General features: G+C 38.7%; 1 protein-coding gene across 1 annotated transcript; it reads left to right on the top strand.

The window, feature by feature from the left end:
- The first annotated feature begins 364 nt into the window (after positions 1 to 364).
- On the top strand, positions 365 to 4450 carry LOC104218655 (NF-X1-type zinc finger protein NFXL1). Its single transcript, XM_009769197.2, has 2 exons — positions 365 to 516; positions 686 to 4450. Exon 2 carries the CDS (start codon positions 764 to 766, stop codon positions 4124 to 4126), a length of 3363 nt encoding a protein of 1120 aa, XP_009767499.1. The 5' UTR covers positions 365 to 516; positions 686 to 763; the 3' UTR covers positions 4127 to 4450.
- Positions 4451 to 12078: the final 7628 nt, after the last annotated feature.

The following is a 12078-nucleotide window of genomic DNA, read 5'->3' as shown; positions in this document are numbered from 1 at the left end:
GGGCTAGCCCATGGTGCGATCAATTATGATATACTTAACCCTTGTCCACCAAAGGTTGGATAAATAAAAAAAATCACTTAATGTTCTTGTTTCTATTGAAATTTAAATCTAAAATCTTATGGTTATCAACCCACTTTATTGACTACTAATGAAAAATTTATGGCCAAATAATTGGGAAATATTTTGGAATTCTAAAGAAAAATAAAATGAAAAGAAAATAATTTGGGTTTGGCAACAACCGACCTACTAATAATATAGTGAAGCATCATGTCCAAGTAAATAATGTCAGCGGTCCAATCGCTTGTTCCCCAAGTCTAAGCTGCTTTAGCCCTTTATATAAACCTTTTTCTTAAGTTTTCCTCTTACCCTCATCCTTCTCTCTCTCTCATCTCTCTCTCTCTACTCGATCGAGAGAAAATCCTCAATACATAGCCGAAGTAGCCGAGTCCGGAGAATCACCAGAACAAATCTAAAGAATATCAAAACCTGTATTTTGATCCGGTTTTCTCGAATCAGGTATTTAACGATTTCTTCATTACTTAGGGCTTGAAAAAAAAAAACTAGGGCTTGAAATTGTACCTCTATAGTTTTCAGAAGTTCCTTATTAAGTTTTAGTTTTCTGAATTGAAATTGTTCAAAGTACGATTTGTATTCATTTTCTGTTATCTTTTTCTATATATTTCAGTTGAATCGATTTGATTTGGGCCGTAGCAATCTGTCGTTGGATAGGGATATTGATTATTTCCAAATTTTAAGTCAGAATATGAGCTTTTCATCTGCACAAAACAATAGACGGAATAACAACAGTAATCGGCCCGGAAACAATCCTGTTCAAAGTGCTCGACGTGAGTGGTTACCTCGGGGATCCACGGCCACCACCGCTGTTTCAGCTGCCCCTGTCACCACCACGGTAACTACCACTGTTGTGAGCCCTGTGTTCAATCTTAATGGTTCAAGCTCAGCTGGAAATGGAAGAGAAAAGGATAATGTGTCAGCTGCACCCGTTAATCGTCGAAATCAGACATATGTGGGACCCAATCTCAATAAGGGGCCGACATATGCGAGGAGAGAGAGGGGCAGGGAGAACCATAATTATCAGGCGAACAGGGTGGAGAGGGCGGTCAATGGGAGGATTAATCAGGGCGAACACACACGTTTGAAGGACCCTAATTTGCCTCAACTTGTGCAAGAAATTCAGGAGAAGCTGTTGAAGGGGAACATTGAGTGCATGATTTGCTATGATATGGTGCGGAGGTCTGCCCCTGTTTGGTCATGCTCGAGCTGTTACTCTATTTTCCATCTTAATTGTATCAAAAAATGGGCCAGAGCTCCCACTTCTGTTGACATGTCTGCGGAGAAGAATCAGGGATTTAATTGGCGCTGTCCAGGCTGTCAATCAGTGCAGCTCACTTCATCCAAGGAGATCCGATATATTTGCTTTTGTGGGAAGAGGCCAGATCCTCCTTCAGATTTGTACTTGACCCCACATTCATGTGGAGAGCCCTGTGGCAAGAAACTTGAGAAGGAGCTTCCAGGGCATGATCTGAGTGAAGAGGATCTGTGCCCTCACGTTTGTGTCCTACAATGCCATCCTGGTCCTTGTCCACCTTGTAAGGCATTTGCTCCAGCTAGAAGTTGCCCCTGCGGGAAGGAAGTAATTACCACTCGGTGCTCTGATCGCAAGTCCGTTCTTACCTGCGGACAGCAGTGTGGTAAGCTTCTTGACTGTGGGCGTCATCGGTGTGAACAGACTTGCCATGTTGGTCCTTGTGGCCATTGTCAAGTTATTGTGAATGCCTATTGCTTCTGTAAGAAGAAAACAGAGGTTGTTCTTTGTGGAGACATGGGTGTGAAAGGAGATATCAAGATCGAGGACGGCGTCTTTTCATGCAGTTCAGCTTGTGGAAGGAAGCTTAGCTGCGGAAACCACATCTGTCTTGAGCTCTGCCATCCAGGGCCATGTGGGGATTGTGCCTTGTTGCCAAGCAAGGTCAAGACATGCTGCTGCGGTAAAAGCAGCTTGGAGGACGAAAGACACAGTTGTTTAGATCCAATTCCAACCTGTTCCAAGGTCTGTGGTAAAAGCCTCAGGTGTGGGGTACATCGCTGTCAAGCGGTGTGTCATTCTGGTGACTGTGCACCATGTCTTGTTCCTGTCACTCAAAGATGCCGCTGTGGGTCAACTTCTCGGACAGTGGAGTGTTACAAAACACAGGCAGAAGTTGAGAAGTTCACTTGTGATAGACCTTGTGGGCAAAAGAAGAACTGTGGAAGGCACCGCTGCAGTGAGCGATGTTGCCCTCTTTCTAATCCAAAAAATTCCGTCACAGGTGGTTGGAATCCTCATTTTTGTTCAATGCCGTGTGAGAAGAAGCTTAGATGTGGGCAGCACTCTTGCGAGTCACTTTGTCACAGTGGTCACTGCCCTCCCTGCCTTGAGACAATTTTCACGGATTTGACTTGTGCTTGTGGGAGAACGTCAATCCCTCCTCCGCTACCTTGTGGAACACCTTCTCCTTCGTGTCAGTTACCATGCTCGGTTCCTCAGCCTTGTGGTCATCCACCTACTCACAGCTGCCATTTTGGAGACTGTCTGCCATGTGCTGTTCCTGTAGCAAAGGAATGTGTGGGCGGACATGTTATTTTGAGGAATATACCTTGTGGATCAAAAGACATCAGATGTAACAAGCTTTGCGGGAAGACCAGGCAGTGTGGCTTGCATGCATGTGCTAGAACTTGTCATTCTTCACCATGTGATTTTTCTGCTGGCCCCAGCAACGGCTCCAGAGCCTCTTGTGGGCAGACATGTGGTGCTCCTAGAAGAGATTGCAGGCACACATGTACTGCTCTTTGTCACCCCTCTTCGCCATGTCCTGATGTGAGATGTGAGTTTCCTGTTACTATTACTTGTTCTTGTGGCCGGGTCACAGCAAATGTTCCTTGTGATGCTGGAGGTCCGATTGTTGACTCTGTCTTTGAAGCTTCTATAATCCACAAGTTGCCTTCACCTCTTCAACCTATTGAAATAAATGGGAAGAAGGTTCCTCTTGGTCAGAGGAAGCTCACTTGTGATGATGAATGTGCAAAGATGGAGAAGAAAAAGGTTCTTTCTGATGCTTTTGGTATAACTCCGCCGAATTTGGAGGCCCTCCATTTTGGTGATGCAGCTGTCTCTGAAGTGCTAGGGGATCTTCTTAGGCGTGACCCTAAGTGGGTTTTGTCCATAGAGGAAAGGTGCAAATGTTTGGTCCTTGGCAGGAGCAGAGGCGGGGTTAATGCACTCAAAGTTCATGTTTTTTGCCCAATGTTGAAGGAAAAGCGGGATGCAGTTAGACTGATAGCTGCAAGGTGGAAGCTTTCAGTGAATGCAGCTGGTTGGGAACCCAAGAGATTCATCACTGTGCATGTTACACCCAAGTCCAAAGCTCCAGCGCGTATACTTGGTGCCAAAGGTTGTACTGTCAATAACATTGCTCAGCCTGCTGTTTTTGATTCTCTGGTGGATATGGATCCAAGGCTTGTGGTGGCTTTGTTTGACTTGCCAAGAGATGCAGACATTAGTGCGTTAGTTCTCAGGTTTGGTGGTGAATGCGAGCTTGTCTGGTTGAATGACAAGAATGCCTTGGCTGTGTTCAGTGATCCTGCCCGAGCAGCAACAGCTATGAGGAGGCTAGACCAGGGGTCAGCTTATTGTGGTGCTTCTGTAGTTCCTCAGAGTGGTGTTGCATCAGCAGTGACATCCGCTACTAATGCTTGGGGAGTCTCTGGAGCAGCCAAGGATGGGGGAGGAGCGGCAGCTCTTAAGGGTAATCCATGGAAGAAGGCTGTAGTCCAGGAGCCTCATTTGAGGGAGAGTCCATGGGATCCCGAAGAATGGTCCAAGAATCCCACTGATTCAGCCCCTTCTGCCTGGAGGACAAATGAAGCAACAACTGCTGCCTCGTCTAATAGGTGGAGTGTCTTAGAGCCTGAAATGACTTCCAATTTGCCGAGGGCGTCTATTACAATCAAGGAACCTGTTACTGAGCCAGGAGTGGGTGGTTCAGCTTTGCCCCCCAAACCTCAAGATGTGGGGGTCGACGAGATGGCAGATGTAGTGGATGATTGGGAGAAGGCTTACGATTGAGCGCCTGCAAATGCATATGTTTTTGCTGTCCATTATTTCTTCTATGTTTTCTCTTAAGTGCTCAGACGGGAGTTGATTTTTTTATGTTTAGTAGCTCCTGTTTACAATATTTGTTCATCATCTAAAGGGAGTGCTGTTTCCTTTTTGGTTCAAAAACACAACTCCTTTAGCCTTGGTGTCAATTTCCTCTTTTTTCCTCAATGAAGGAAAAGAATGAAGGGAAAAATATTGGTCGCATGGTTCAGAATGGGCACATGTTACAGGCTCTCGTTGGTGTAATGTGCTATTCGTAATCACGTCTAGTAAGGTAAATCTTTTTGCTGAGATCAGTGTTTTAAAATGCTGTTTGTTAAAAATTACAGGTACTGTTGTTTCCTTTGAAGCTCTTGATAGTTTATGGTAATAACTAATAATAACTGGTGCTTATTAGTAAAAGCCAGTTTTCTCTTAAATATGATTGTTGTGTCGATAGGCGGTAAGATGAGCTTCTTTCGTTACCTGCGATGATATGTATGGGGTCCGGTGTAATATCATTTTGGTTAACTTCGACTTAAATGAAATGACTCTTTCGATTAGTTAAATAGGAAGGTATATCATATTAACTGTCCATTTCAACACACTAATGTGTCCTATAAAATAATGGAGAAAACTTAAGGCAAGGATTTATGTCATCTGTCCATTTAATGATCACAAGGAAATAATTAAAAAATTTAAATATTAATTGTAACTTTTTAACAAATATGGTACTCCAATTTTCTTGTCGGAGAATTAAAAATTAATTGCATCTTGGAATCAAAAACTACCAAAGGAGAGTTAATTGTATTCCTAGTGTAATTATACAATTATTTTATTAATTAAAGAGGACAATTAATGAACACGAGAAGATTGAAATTTTAATGATTAATCATAATTATAACTTTTGAGGAAAGCACAACGCTGAACTTCCTTGCTGACAAAATTCCCTGATCCTAGTTCTTTATCCCAACTAAAACTAGAGCACTATTTAGCAAATATGCAAACCATAGTTTGATCTATACCAATATGAGCTCTGATGGGGTGAATAAGATCCCTCCATCCTTAATTAGAGGTTTCGGTTCCGAGTTCTGCATATGGAAAAAATTCTGTTGGACATTATGTGTAGTGGCGGAGCTAGGATTTTCATTAAGGCAAAATATAAAGAAATAAACTTATCAGAAGTCAAGGGGTGTCATTATATATATATATATATATATATATATATATATATATATATATTTTTTTTTAAAAAAATTACTGAGCTAAACAATGTAATTTACCGACGAAGGAGTATCAGTTGACACGCCTTGAGTGCATGTGGCCTGCCACTCCTTACGCGGCACAATTCAGATATAATTGGAATTTGTAACCCCCCCCCCCCTCCCCCCACAAATAAAATGAAAAATTAATTAGTTTGATCTATTTGAGGAACCGATGAAAGGGAAAAAGAAAAAAAAGCCATAGTTGTTCTAAAGCCTCTTAAAAAAAAGCCAATGTGAGTATATGTTAGGCTATTTTGCCAAAAAAAAATTCTTTCTTTAACTGCCCCTTTTGCCCTGTATTTTTACTTTGAAAAGTAATATATTGATACCTTGAAAACGGTTCAACGTTCTAATTGATTATCAAATCTTAAATGTGAAATTTGGAATTGAATATTTTTTTAAAATATATTTCTAAATATTAGCTTTTGGACACGTGCGTTGCAAGTATATTCCAAATTATTTTTTACAAGTTTTTGAATAATCACATGAGATTATTGAAATATGCAAAGGACCTTTTGTGGCTGATGAAATTAAACAACTAGTCACTAATGTTTAATAAAATTCAATAAATAAGGTAAAATAAGATTAATCTTCCCACTGAGAAAATACAGAGAATTTATATCTATACTCACTTTTTGTGTCACGTTTTAACTTATGCTCGTTTTGCAAAAAAAAATTGCAAGCGTACCCGCTTTTTCGCATAACTTCAGCATACGGGGCTGGAGTTGTCACGACCCAAACCGATGGGCCGTGACGGGCACCCGGTACCTTACTCAACCGAGTACCAACGTAACGTATCTTTCTTATTATATCATCATATACACGTGACATACAAGTCTAATAGTCCAACATGATCATTTATAAATTCCAAAACATAGGCCGACAAGGCTGTACAATCTTTCACGTACACGACATATGTCTACAAGCCTCTAAGAGTACATAGATGTCATAAAGGTTTGGACAGAGTCTCGCCATGCCAAACAATACACGTCTAAATCATACTAACCAAACACGCAACTCCGAGCAAATGGAGCGCACCAACATCTTACGCTGAGCTGATAGCCTACTTGGAGGGCTCTCGGCCTGTCTGTCTGGACTTGCGGGCATGAAACGCAGCGTCCCCAGGAAAAAGGGACGTCAATACTAAATAATGTACCAAGTATATAAGGCAATATACTGAAAGCTAAAATTGAACTGATAATATTATAACTGCAAGTAGCTGGAAGTCAAAGATAATATGAAGATATGCTTACCTACTGATACTGACTCAATTCTCTCAACATAGTAAGTAAAATAGTTGTCCGGCCCTATAAGGCTCAGTATATATATATATATATATAACTGCTCTGCCGTAGTAGGCTCGCTCATAGGCGCTCGACCATACTAGGCTCTGTATCTCGACCAACTGGGCTCACTCATAAGCGCTCGGCCACGGTAGGCTCGGTGTATATATAACTGCTCTGCTGTAGTAGGCTCGCTTATAGGCGCTCGGCCATACTAGGCTCTGTATCTCAACCAACTGGGCTCGCTCATAAGCGTTTGGCCACAGTAGGCTCGGTATATAACTTACCATCTGATCAGAGGTTGCCCAATAGGGGCCTGCCCATCGATTATGGCTCGATGGTAATGAAAATAATTTAATACTGTATATATAAATTCTTTGCTCTCTTGACTGGAATAAGAAAATACTTAATTGAGTATGAAGTCCTAGTAAGGAGAATATAGTAATTTACAATGCTAGAAAAATATACGCAACTTGCGAGACTAGCAAAATATACTTAAATTTCGGGATATGAATTTTTCTTTATGTCTCGTTATCAAACTTGTGTAACGACGAGATCATGCCAAAATGAAGAAAGAGCTTAGCCTTAACATACCTGGAGTAAGGACAAATCTGTATATATTCTTGAGAAAGATTGCACCTTTTTTCCTTAGAATAGAAAAATCCCGTTGTTATTACGTAGTGCAATTACCTATGAATTTCTTTTCTAATCTAAGATATCCGTAACATGAAGTCTCATGTGAGCTTCCAAAATCTTCTCCAAACTGAATTTGATATCAATTGAACCTAATTTGTAAAGATGGCTAACTTTAATTCCTTGTACATGTTTAATGGCAAAGTGCACTTTCCATGTGTTATCTTGATAGGTTGCCCAAAGACCCCTTAATGCCACCTATCCTATTAACTAATGAGTCATCAATTTGGGTTTAATTTGCTGCCACCTTTGATTTTAATTCTTATCCAAAAGTGTTCAATTAATTATTCAATAATTCCTTAATTAACTAGGTAATCTCCCATTACCCAATAATTAACCGATTACCCATACAATAAAGAATTATTCCCACTTATTTAAAATATTACTCACTTTTTACATACCTTATACACCTTACTATTATGGTCATGTGGTACCTTGTATGGTACTAGTCCATAAATACCGAGTATTTTAGCTCGAGCCGTATTTTATCCCAAAAAACTAAATTTCAACGAAATTTATTTTCTTTGACTTGCTTCCTCTCTCACCTTCGCGAATTTATTCATCACTTACAATCCTTATAATCTCCAAACAATCTTTTCCTTGGATTGATGTCAATTACCTTACGACAAATTCAACGTAAAATACTGCAGGGCGCAACATTGTCGTAACTTATTACTGCGAAGTGTAACATCATCGTAATGTAATACTGTTGGGTGCAATCCTGTCGTAACTTAATACTGCGAAGCGTAACATCATCGTAATGTATTACTGCAGGACGTAACACCATCGTAATATATTACTACAGAGGGTAACTTCGCCGTAATATAATACTGCGGAACGTAATATCGACGTAATATTGCGGGGCATAACAGAAGTAGCAAAGGCAATCACGAAAACTTCAGCATTCTAGTAGACGGGCCCGAAGTTCATCTCTAGAACTTAAGTTTTTGTTTTGTAACTGACGAGTCTTTTTCCCTCCATAATGATACTGTCACGAAAACATGAAAATAGCTGCTTTACTGATATATTCTTTCAGGTATTTAAGTTATTCTTTTTCTTGTATTTGTGTTTCTGTTGTTTGAATATGACGTTCAGTTACCTTTTCCAGAATTTTATAAGCGTTCAAACTTGAAGGACGCATACTTTTCTTCTGTGCCTCCAAAAGTTGATATATGTCAAAAATTAATTAATTATTATTAATATACAATTCTTTTAATTGTTCAAAGGTGGTCCTCCTTATTCAATCATCGCCTTCCCATTGACGCACTTGCCCCTCTCTTTACATCCTCAGTTTGATGATATATAATTATTGTTTGTCTTTTCTTTTCTTCCGTTGTAAGTGCATTAACTCCTAGCGGATATAACTTTGAGGAGGAGAAGAAGGAGGAGAAATGGGGCTGAAATTATTTAAAGAATGAGTATTAAGTTAGAAATTTTTTAAAAAATAAATATAGGTTAAGTGGGGGCGACTAAATAGGCGTCCCGTACAATTTTTACGAAAATAAGGACAAAAGGTTTATAAAGAAGGGAGAAAGATAAGTACATTACTTGGCACGTCACCTCTCTATAGATCAAGGTATATAATTACGTGTGGTGTTTAGCACCTGTTGGCCTTCACCACATAAAAGGAGTGGCAAAATAGCTATAACTGCAATAACCCACATAGCTCCAGCTGGCATCTTCCTGCACTTGATAAGCCATTACGTATGAGAATATTATTCAAGTCAGAAAAATATTATGGACTAGAATATACAATGAACTCAAGTTTAATTATGATAACCGATTAGAAGATAGGCAACAATATTTAATAAACAAAAAACTATATAACCTGGATTGATTTTAAAATTTATCACTGGCAGAAAACAGAAACGAGCTTCAACTTTTTTCGTGTTGCTTCAACTTCAAATGTTAATGTTGTAGTAGTGGTGTGTTTAGTGTTAATGGTGTGTTTAGTGGAGATGATTTCAGCCAATTTATAATGAAGTTTGGTTTCCATATTTGATAGTCTGCATATGCATTAATGGAACATTTAGACGTTCTTCATATTTTCCAAATGCCTCTATTATCAGCTACAATGTGTATATGTTCTTCGTTCATGATATAGTAATTATAGTAATCTTGCCTCAGAGGTAGTGTTTCTTAATTATTTTAGATTCTTTTTTGGAGGAAGAGGGATGGGGGAAGGAATGACTCGTAAATGGTATAAGAAAATGACATGAATTAATATTCTACTAGTTAAATGGTGTTAGTTGAATGGGAACTGGAATTATTTCTTATTTGGAATATGGACTTATTTGGTTACACGTGTTATTATTATTTTCTGTTATAATACGTAGCACTAATTACAGAAGAGAAGATTGATATTTCTATATGGAGAAATTGAACATGTTTTGATACGATTATCTTTATCTGAAAAATTATATAATTCGGTTTATGGGTTCGGAATAACTCAACAATTTTCGCCTAAATTTTGTATTTATGTTTAAAATTCAACTAACGTATATAAAAGATTTATTCAAAATCCCAAAATTTTAAAATATTAGATCCACCTTTACTTACAATGTCATTGTGCAGCTGTAGGAATATTTTTGTTAACATAGTAATTATAGTTTATCTTGTTGATATGTAGCATTTCTTTTTTTAGATTTTTTTCCGGAGGGCTGAGAGAATTAGGAACGAGTTAACGACCATAGAACATTATTAAAATAGAAAATTGGGGAAGTTTGAATGTCTGGTCTATTTTCCAAATGACTGTCGTCTTTTAATTAATATTTATTCTGTGTTTATTCTTATTTAGTATTATGTTATTAATGTTATTATTTTCTGTTACAATACTAGCACTAATAACAAAACTACTCCTTATAAAAAAAACTTTATACAAGTTTGAGTCTTCTTCAAGTAATCTTCTTCTCGTAAAAGTAACTTTATTATTTTTATTGTTATTAAATTGCAATTGCCCATCAATAAATTGGTTTGTACCCCATTTTAGTCTTCTTCTCGTAAAACTAATCTTCTAGCGTGTTCCCGTTGTTTATTTTCCCGGATTTTCCATCTTCGGGGGTCGTGATGATGCCTACTAATGAAAGCTAGACAAGCCAAACCTTAACTACTTACTACACTTTCATTTTTGCTTCTTTTTAACAAACACAAGTCGATAATATAATAAAAGCGGAATTTTAAATAAATAAGCGGAAGTTAACAATTATATATCTTAAGGCTACGTCTATTACAACCTTTAAAACTTCCAATACCCAAAACCTGGTGTCACAGACTGTCTAAGAGTTACTACATACAAGGTCTGAAGAAGTACAATACACTGTTTCTGAACAAAAGGAAATGAAACAAGAAATAGAGATAGAGGGAGACGCCAGGTCTCGCGGTCCACGGTGGGGACTTCGCGACCGCGGTGGGATTTGTGCGGTCCGCGGTGAGCAAGGCCAAGCCTTCGCGGCCGCGCTCGATTTCTTGCGGTTCGTGGTGGAGCTCCGCGGTCGCAGTCTTTTTTATGCGGTCCGCGGAGAGGGCCTGAGAGAAGTATATTTAAACGGACTTTTCAGTTATTTTTCACTTTTCAAAACCCTAAAACATAAGCGGCGATTTTCCAAACGCTCCTTCTTCTCCCAAAACACTAGTAAGTGATTTTTAACTTATTTCTTTCACTCCTTAACTTCTTTAACAAGATTTCATCCTAGAATCTAGGGTTTTCATGGTGAAATTGAGAATTTTGGGTAAAACCTAAGAATATTGAAATTTGGGGATTGAGACCTCAAATTGAGGTCGAAATCCAAAACCAATTATATATCCGGGCTCGGGGGTAAATGGATAATCGGGTTTTGGTCCGAATTTCGGGTTTGGACCAAGTGGGCCCGGGGTCAATTTTTGACTTTTTGGAAAAATCTTTATAAAACCTATTTTCATGCATTAGAATTGATTCATTTAGCATTTATTGATATCGTTAAGTAAATTGTGGCTAGATACAAGCGAGTTGGTGGTTGAAACAAGAGATAAAGCGGTAGTTGAGGCTTGAATTGTGTTCGTTGCATCGAGGTAAGTGTTTGGTCTAACCTTAGCTTGAGGGATTAGGAGATGCATCTTATTTGCTACATGATAATTGTTGAGTACGACGTGTAGGCATGGTGACGAGTATCTATACGTTGGTGTCTAGCATGACCGCGAGTCTTTAAATTTTGAAGATCTTGATTTCGTTGTATCTTGAGCCTTGGTGATGATTTCTAACTATTGTGTAAAGTTTGTGGAAGGAATTGTAACCTTGAACATCGAGGAGCATTGGCTCAAGTTATATTATGAACTGTGAAAGTATATGAGATGATTGAACCTTTTGGAGCATTGGCTCAAGTTATATTATGAATTGTGAAAGTATATGAGATGATTGGACCCTTTAGAGCATTGACTCAAGTGGTAAAGTGAGTTATGAAATAAAAGTGAAAGAAAGAGAAAGAGTTATTAAATTGTTCCCTTGCCGGGATATTGTTGCTTTGTTGATTATCTCCCTTGCCGGGATTTTGAGATTATTGATGTTGTTCCTTTGCCGAGATTTAATTGTTTAATTGTAGTTCCCTTGCTGGGATCTCTATTACTATTTTGTTTATTCCCTTGCCCCTTTGCTTGTGATTGTTGTTTGGGTGAGGAAGAGTGTTAAAGCATGAAGGGTGATGCCGTGCATTGTTTGCTAATGTGA

This window comes from Nicotiana sylvestris, chromosome 3 (genome assembly GCF_000393655.2).
Source record: "Nicotiana sylvestris chromosome 3, ASM39365v2, whole genome shotgun sequence".
Taxonomy (NCBI): Eukaryota; Viridiplantae; Streptophyta; class Magnoliopsida; order Solanales; family Solanaceae; genus Nicotiana; species Nicotiana sylvestris.
The sequence above is the reverse complement of the archived record's forward strand: the minus strand, read 5'-3'. Positions and strand labels throughout refer to the sequence as shown.

Excerpts from the sequence above, each read along its gene's own strand:
- LOC104218655 (XM_009769197.2), top strand. The coding sequence starts at position 764 with ATGAGCTTTTCATCTGCACAAAACAATAGACGGAATAACAACAGTAAT.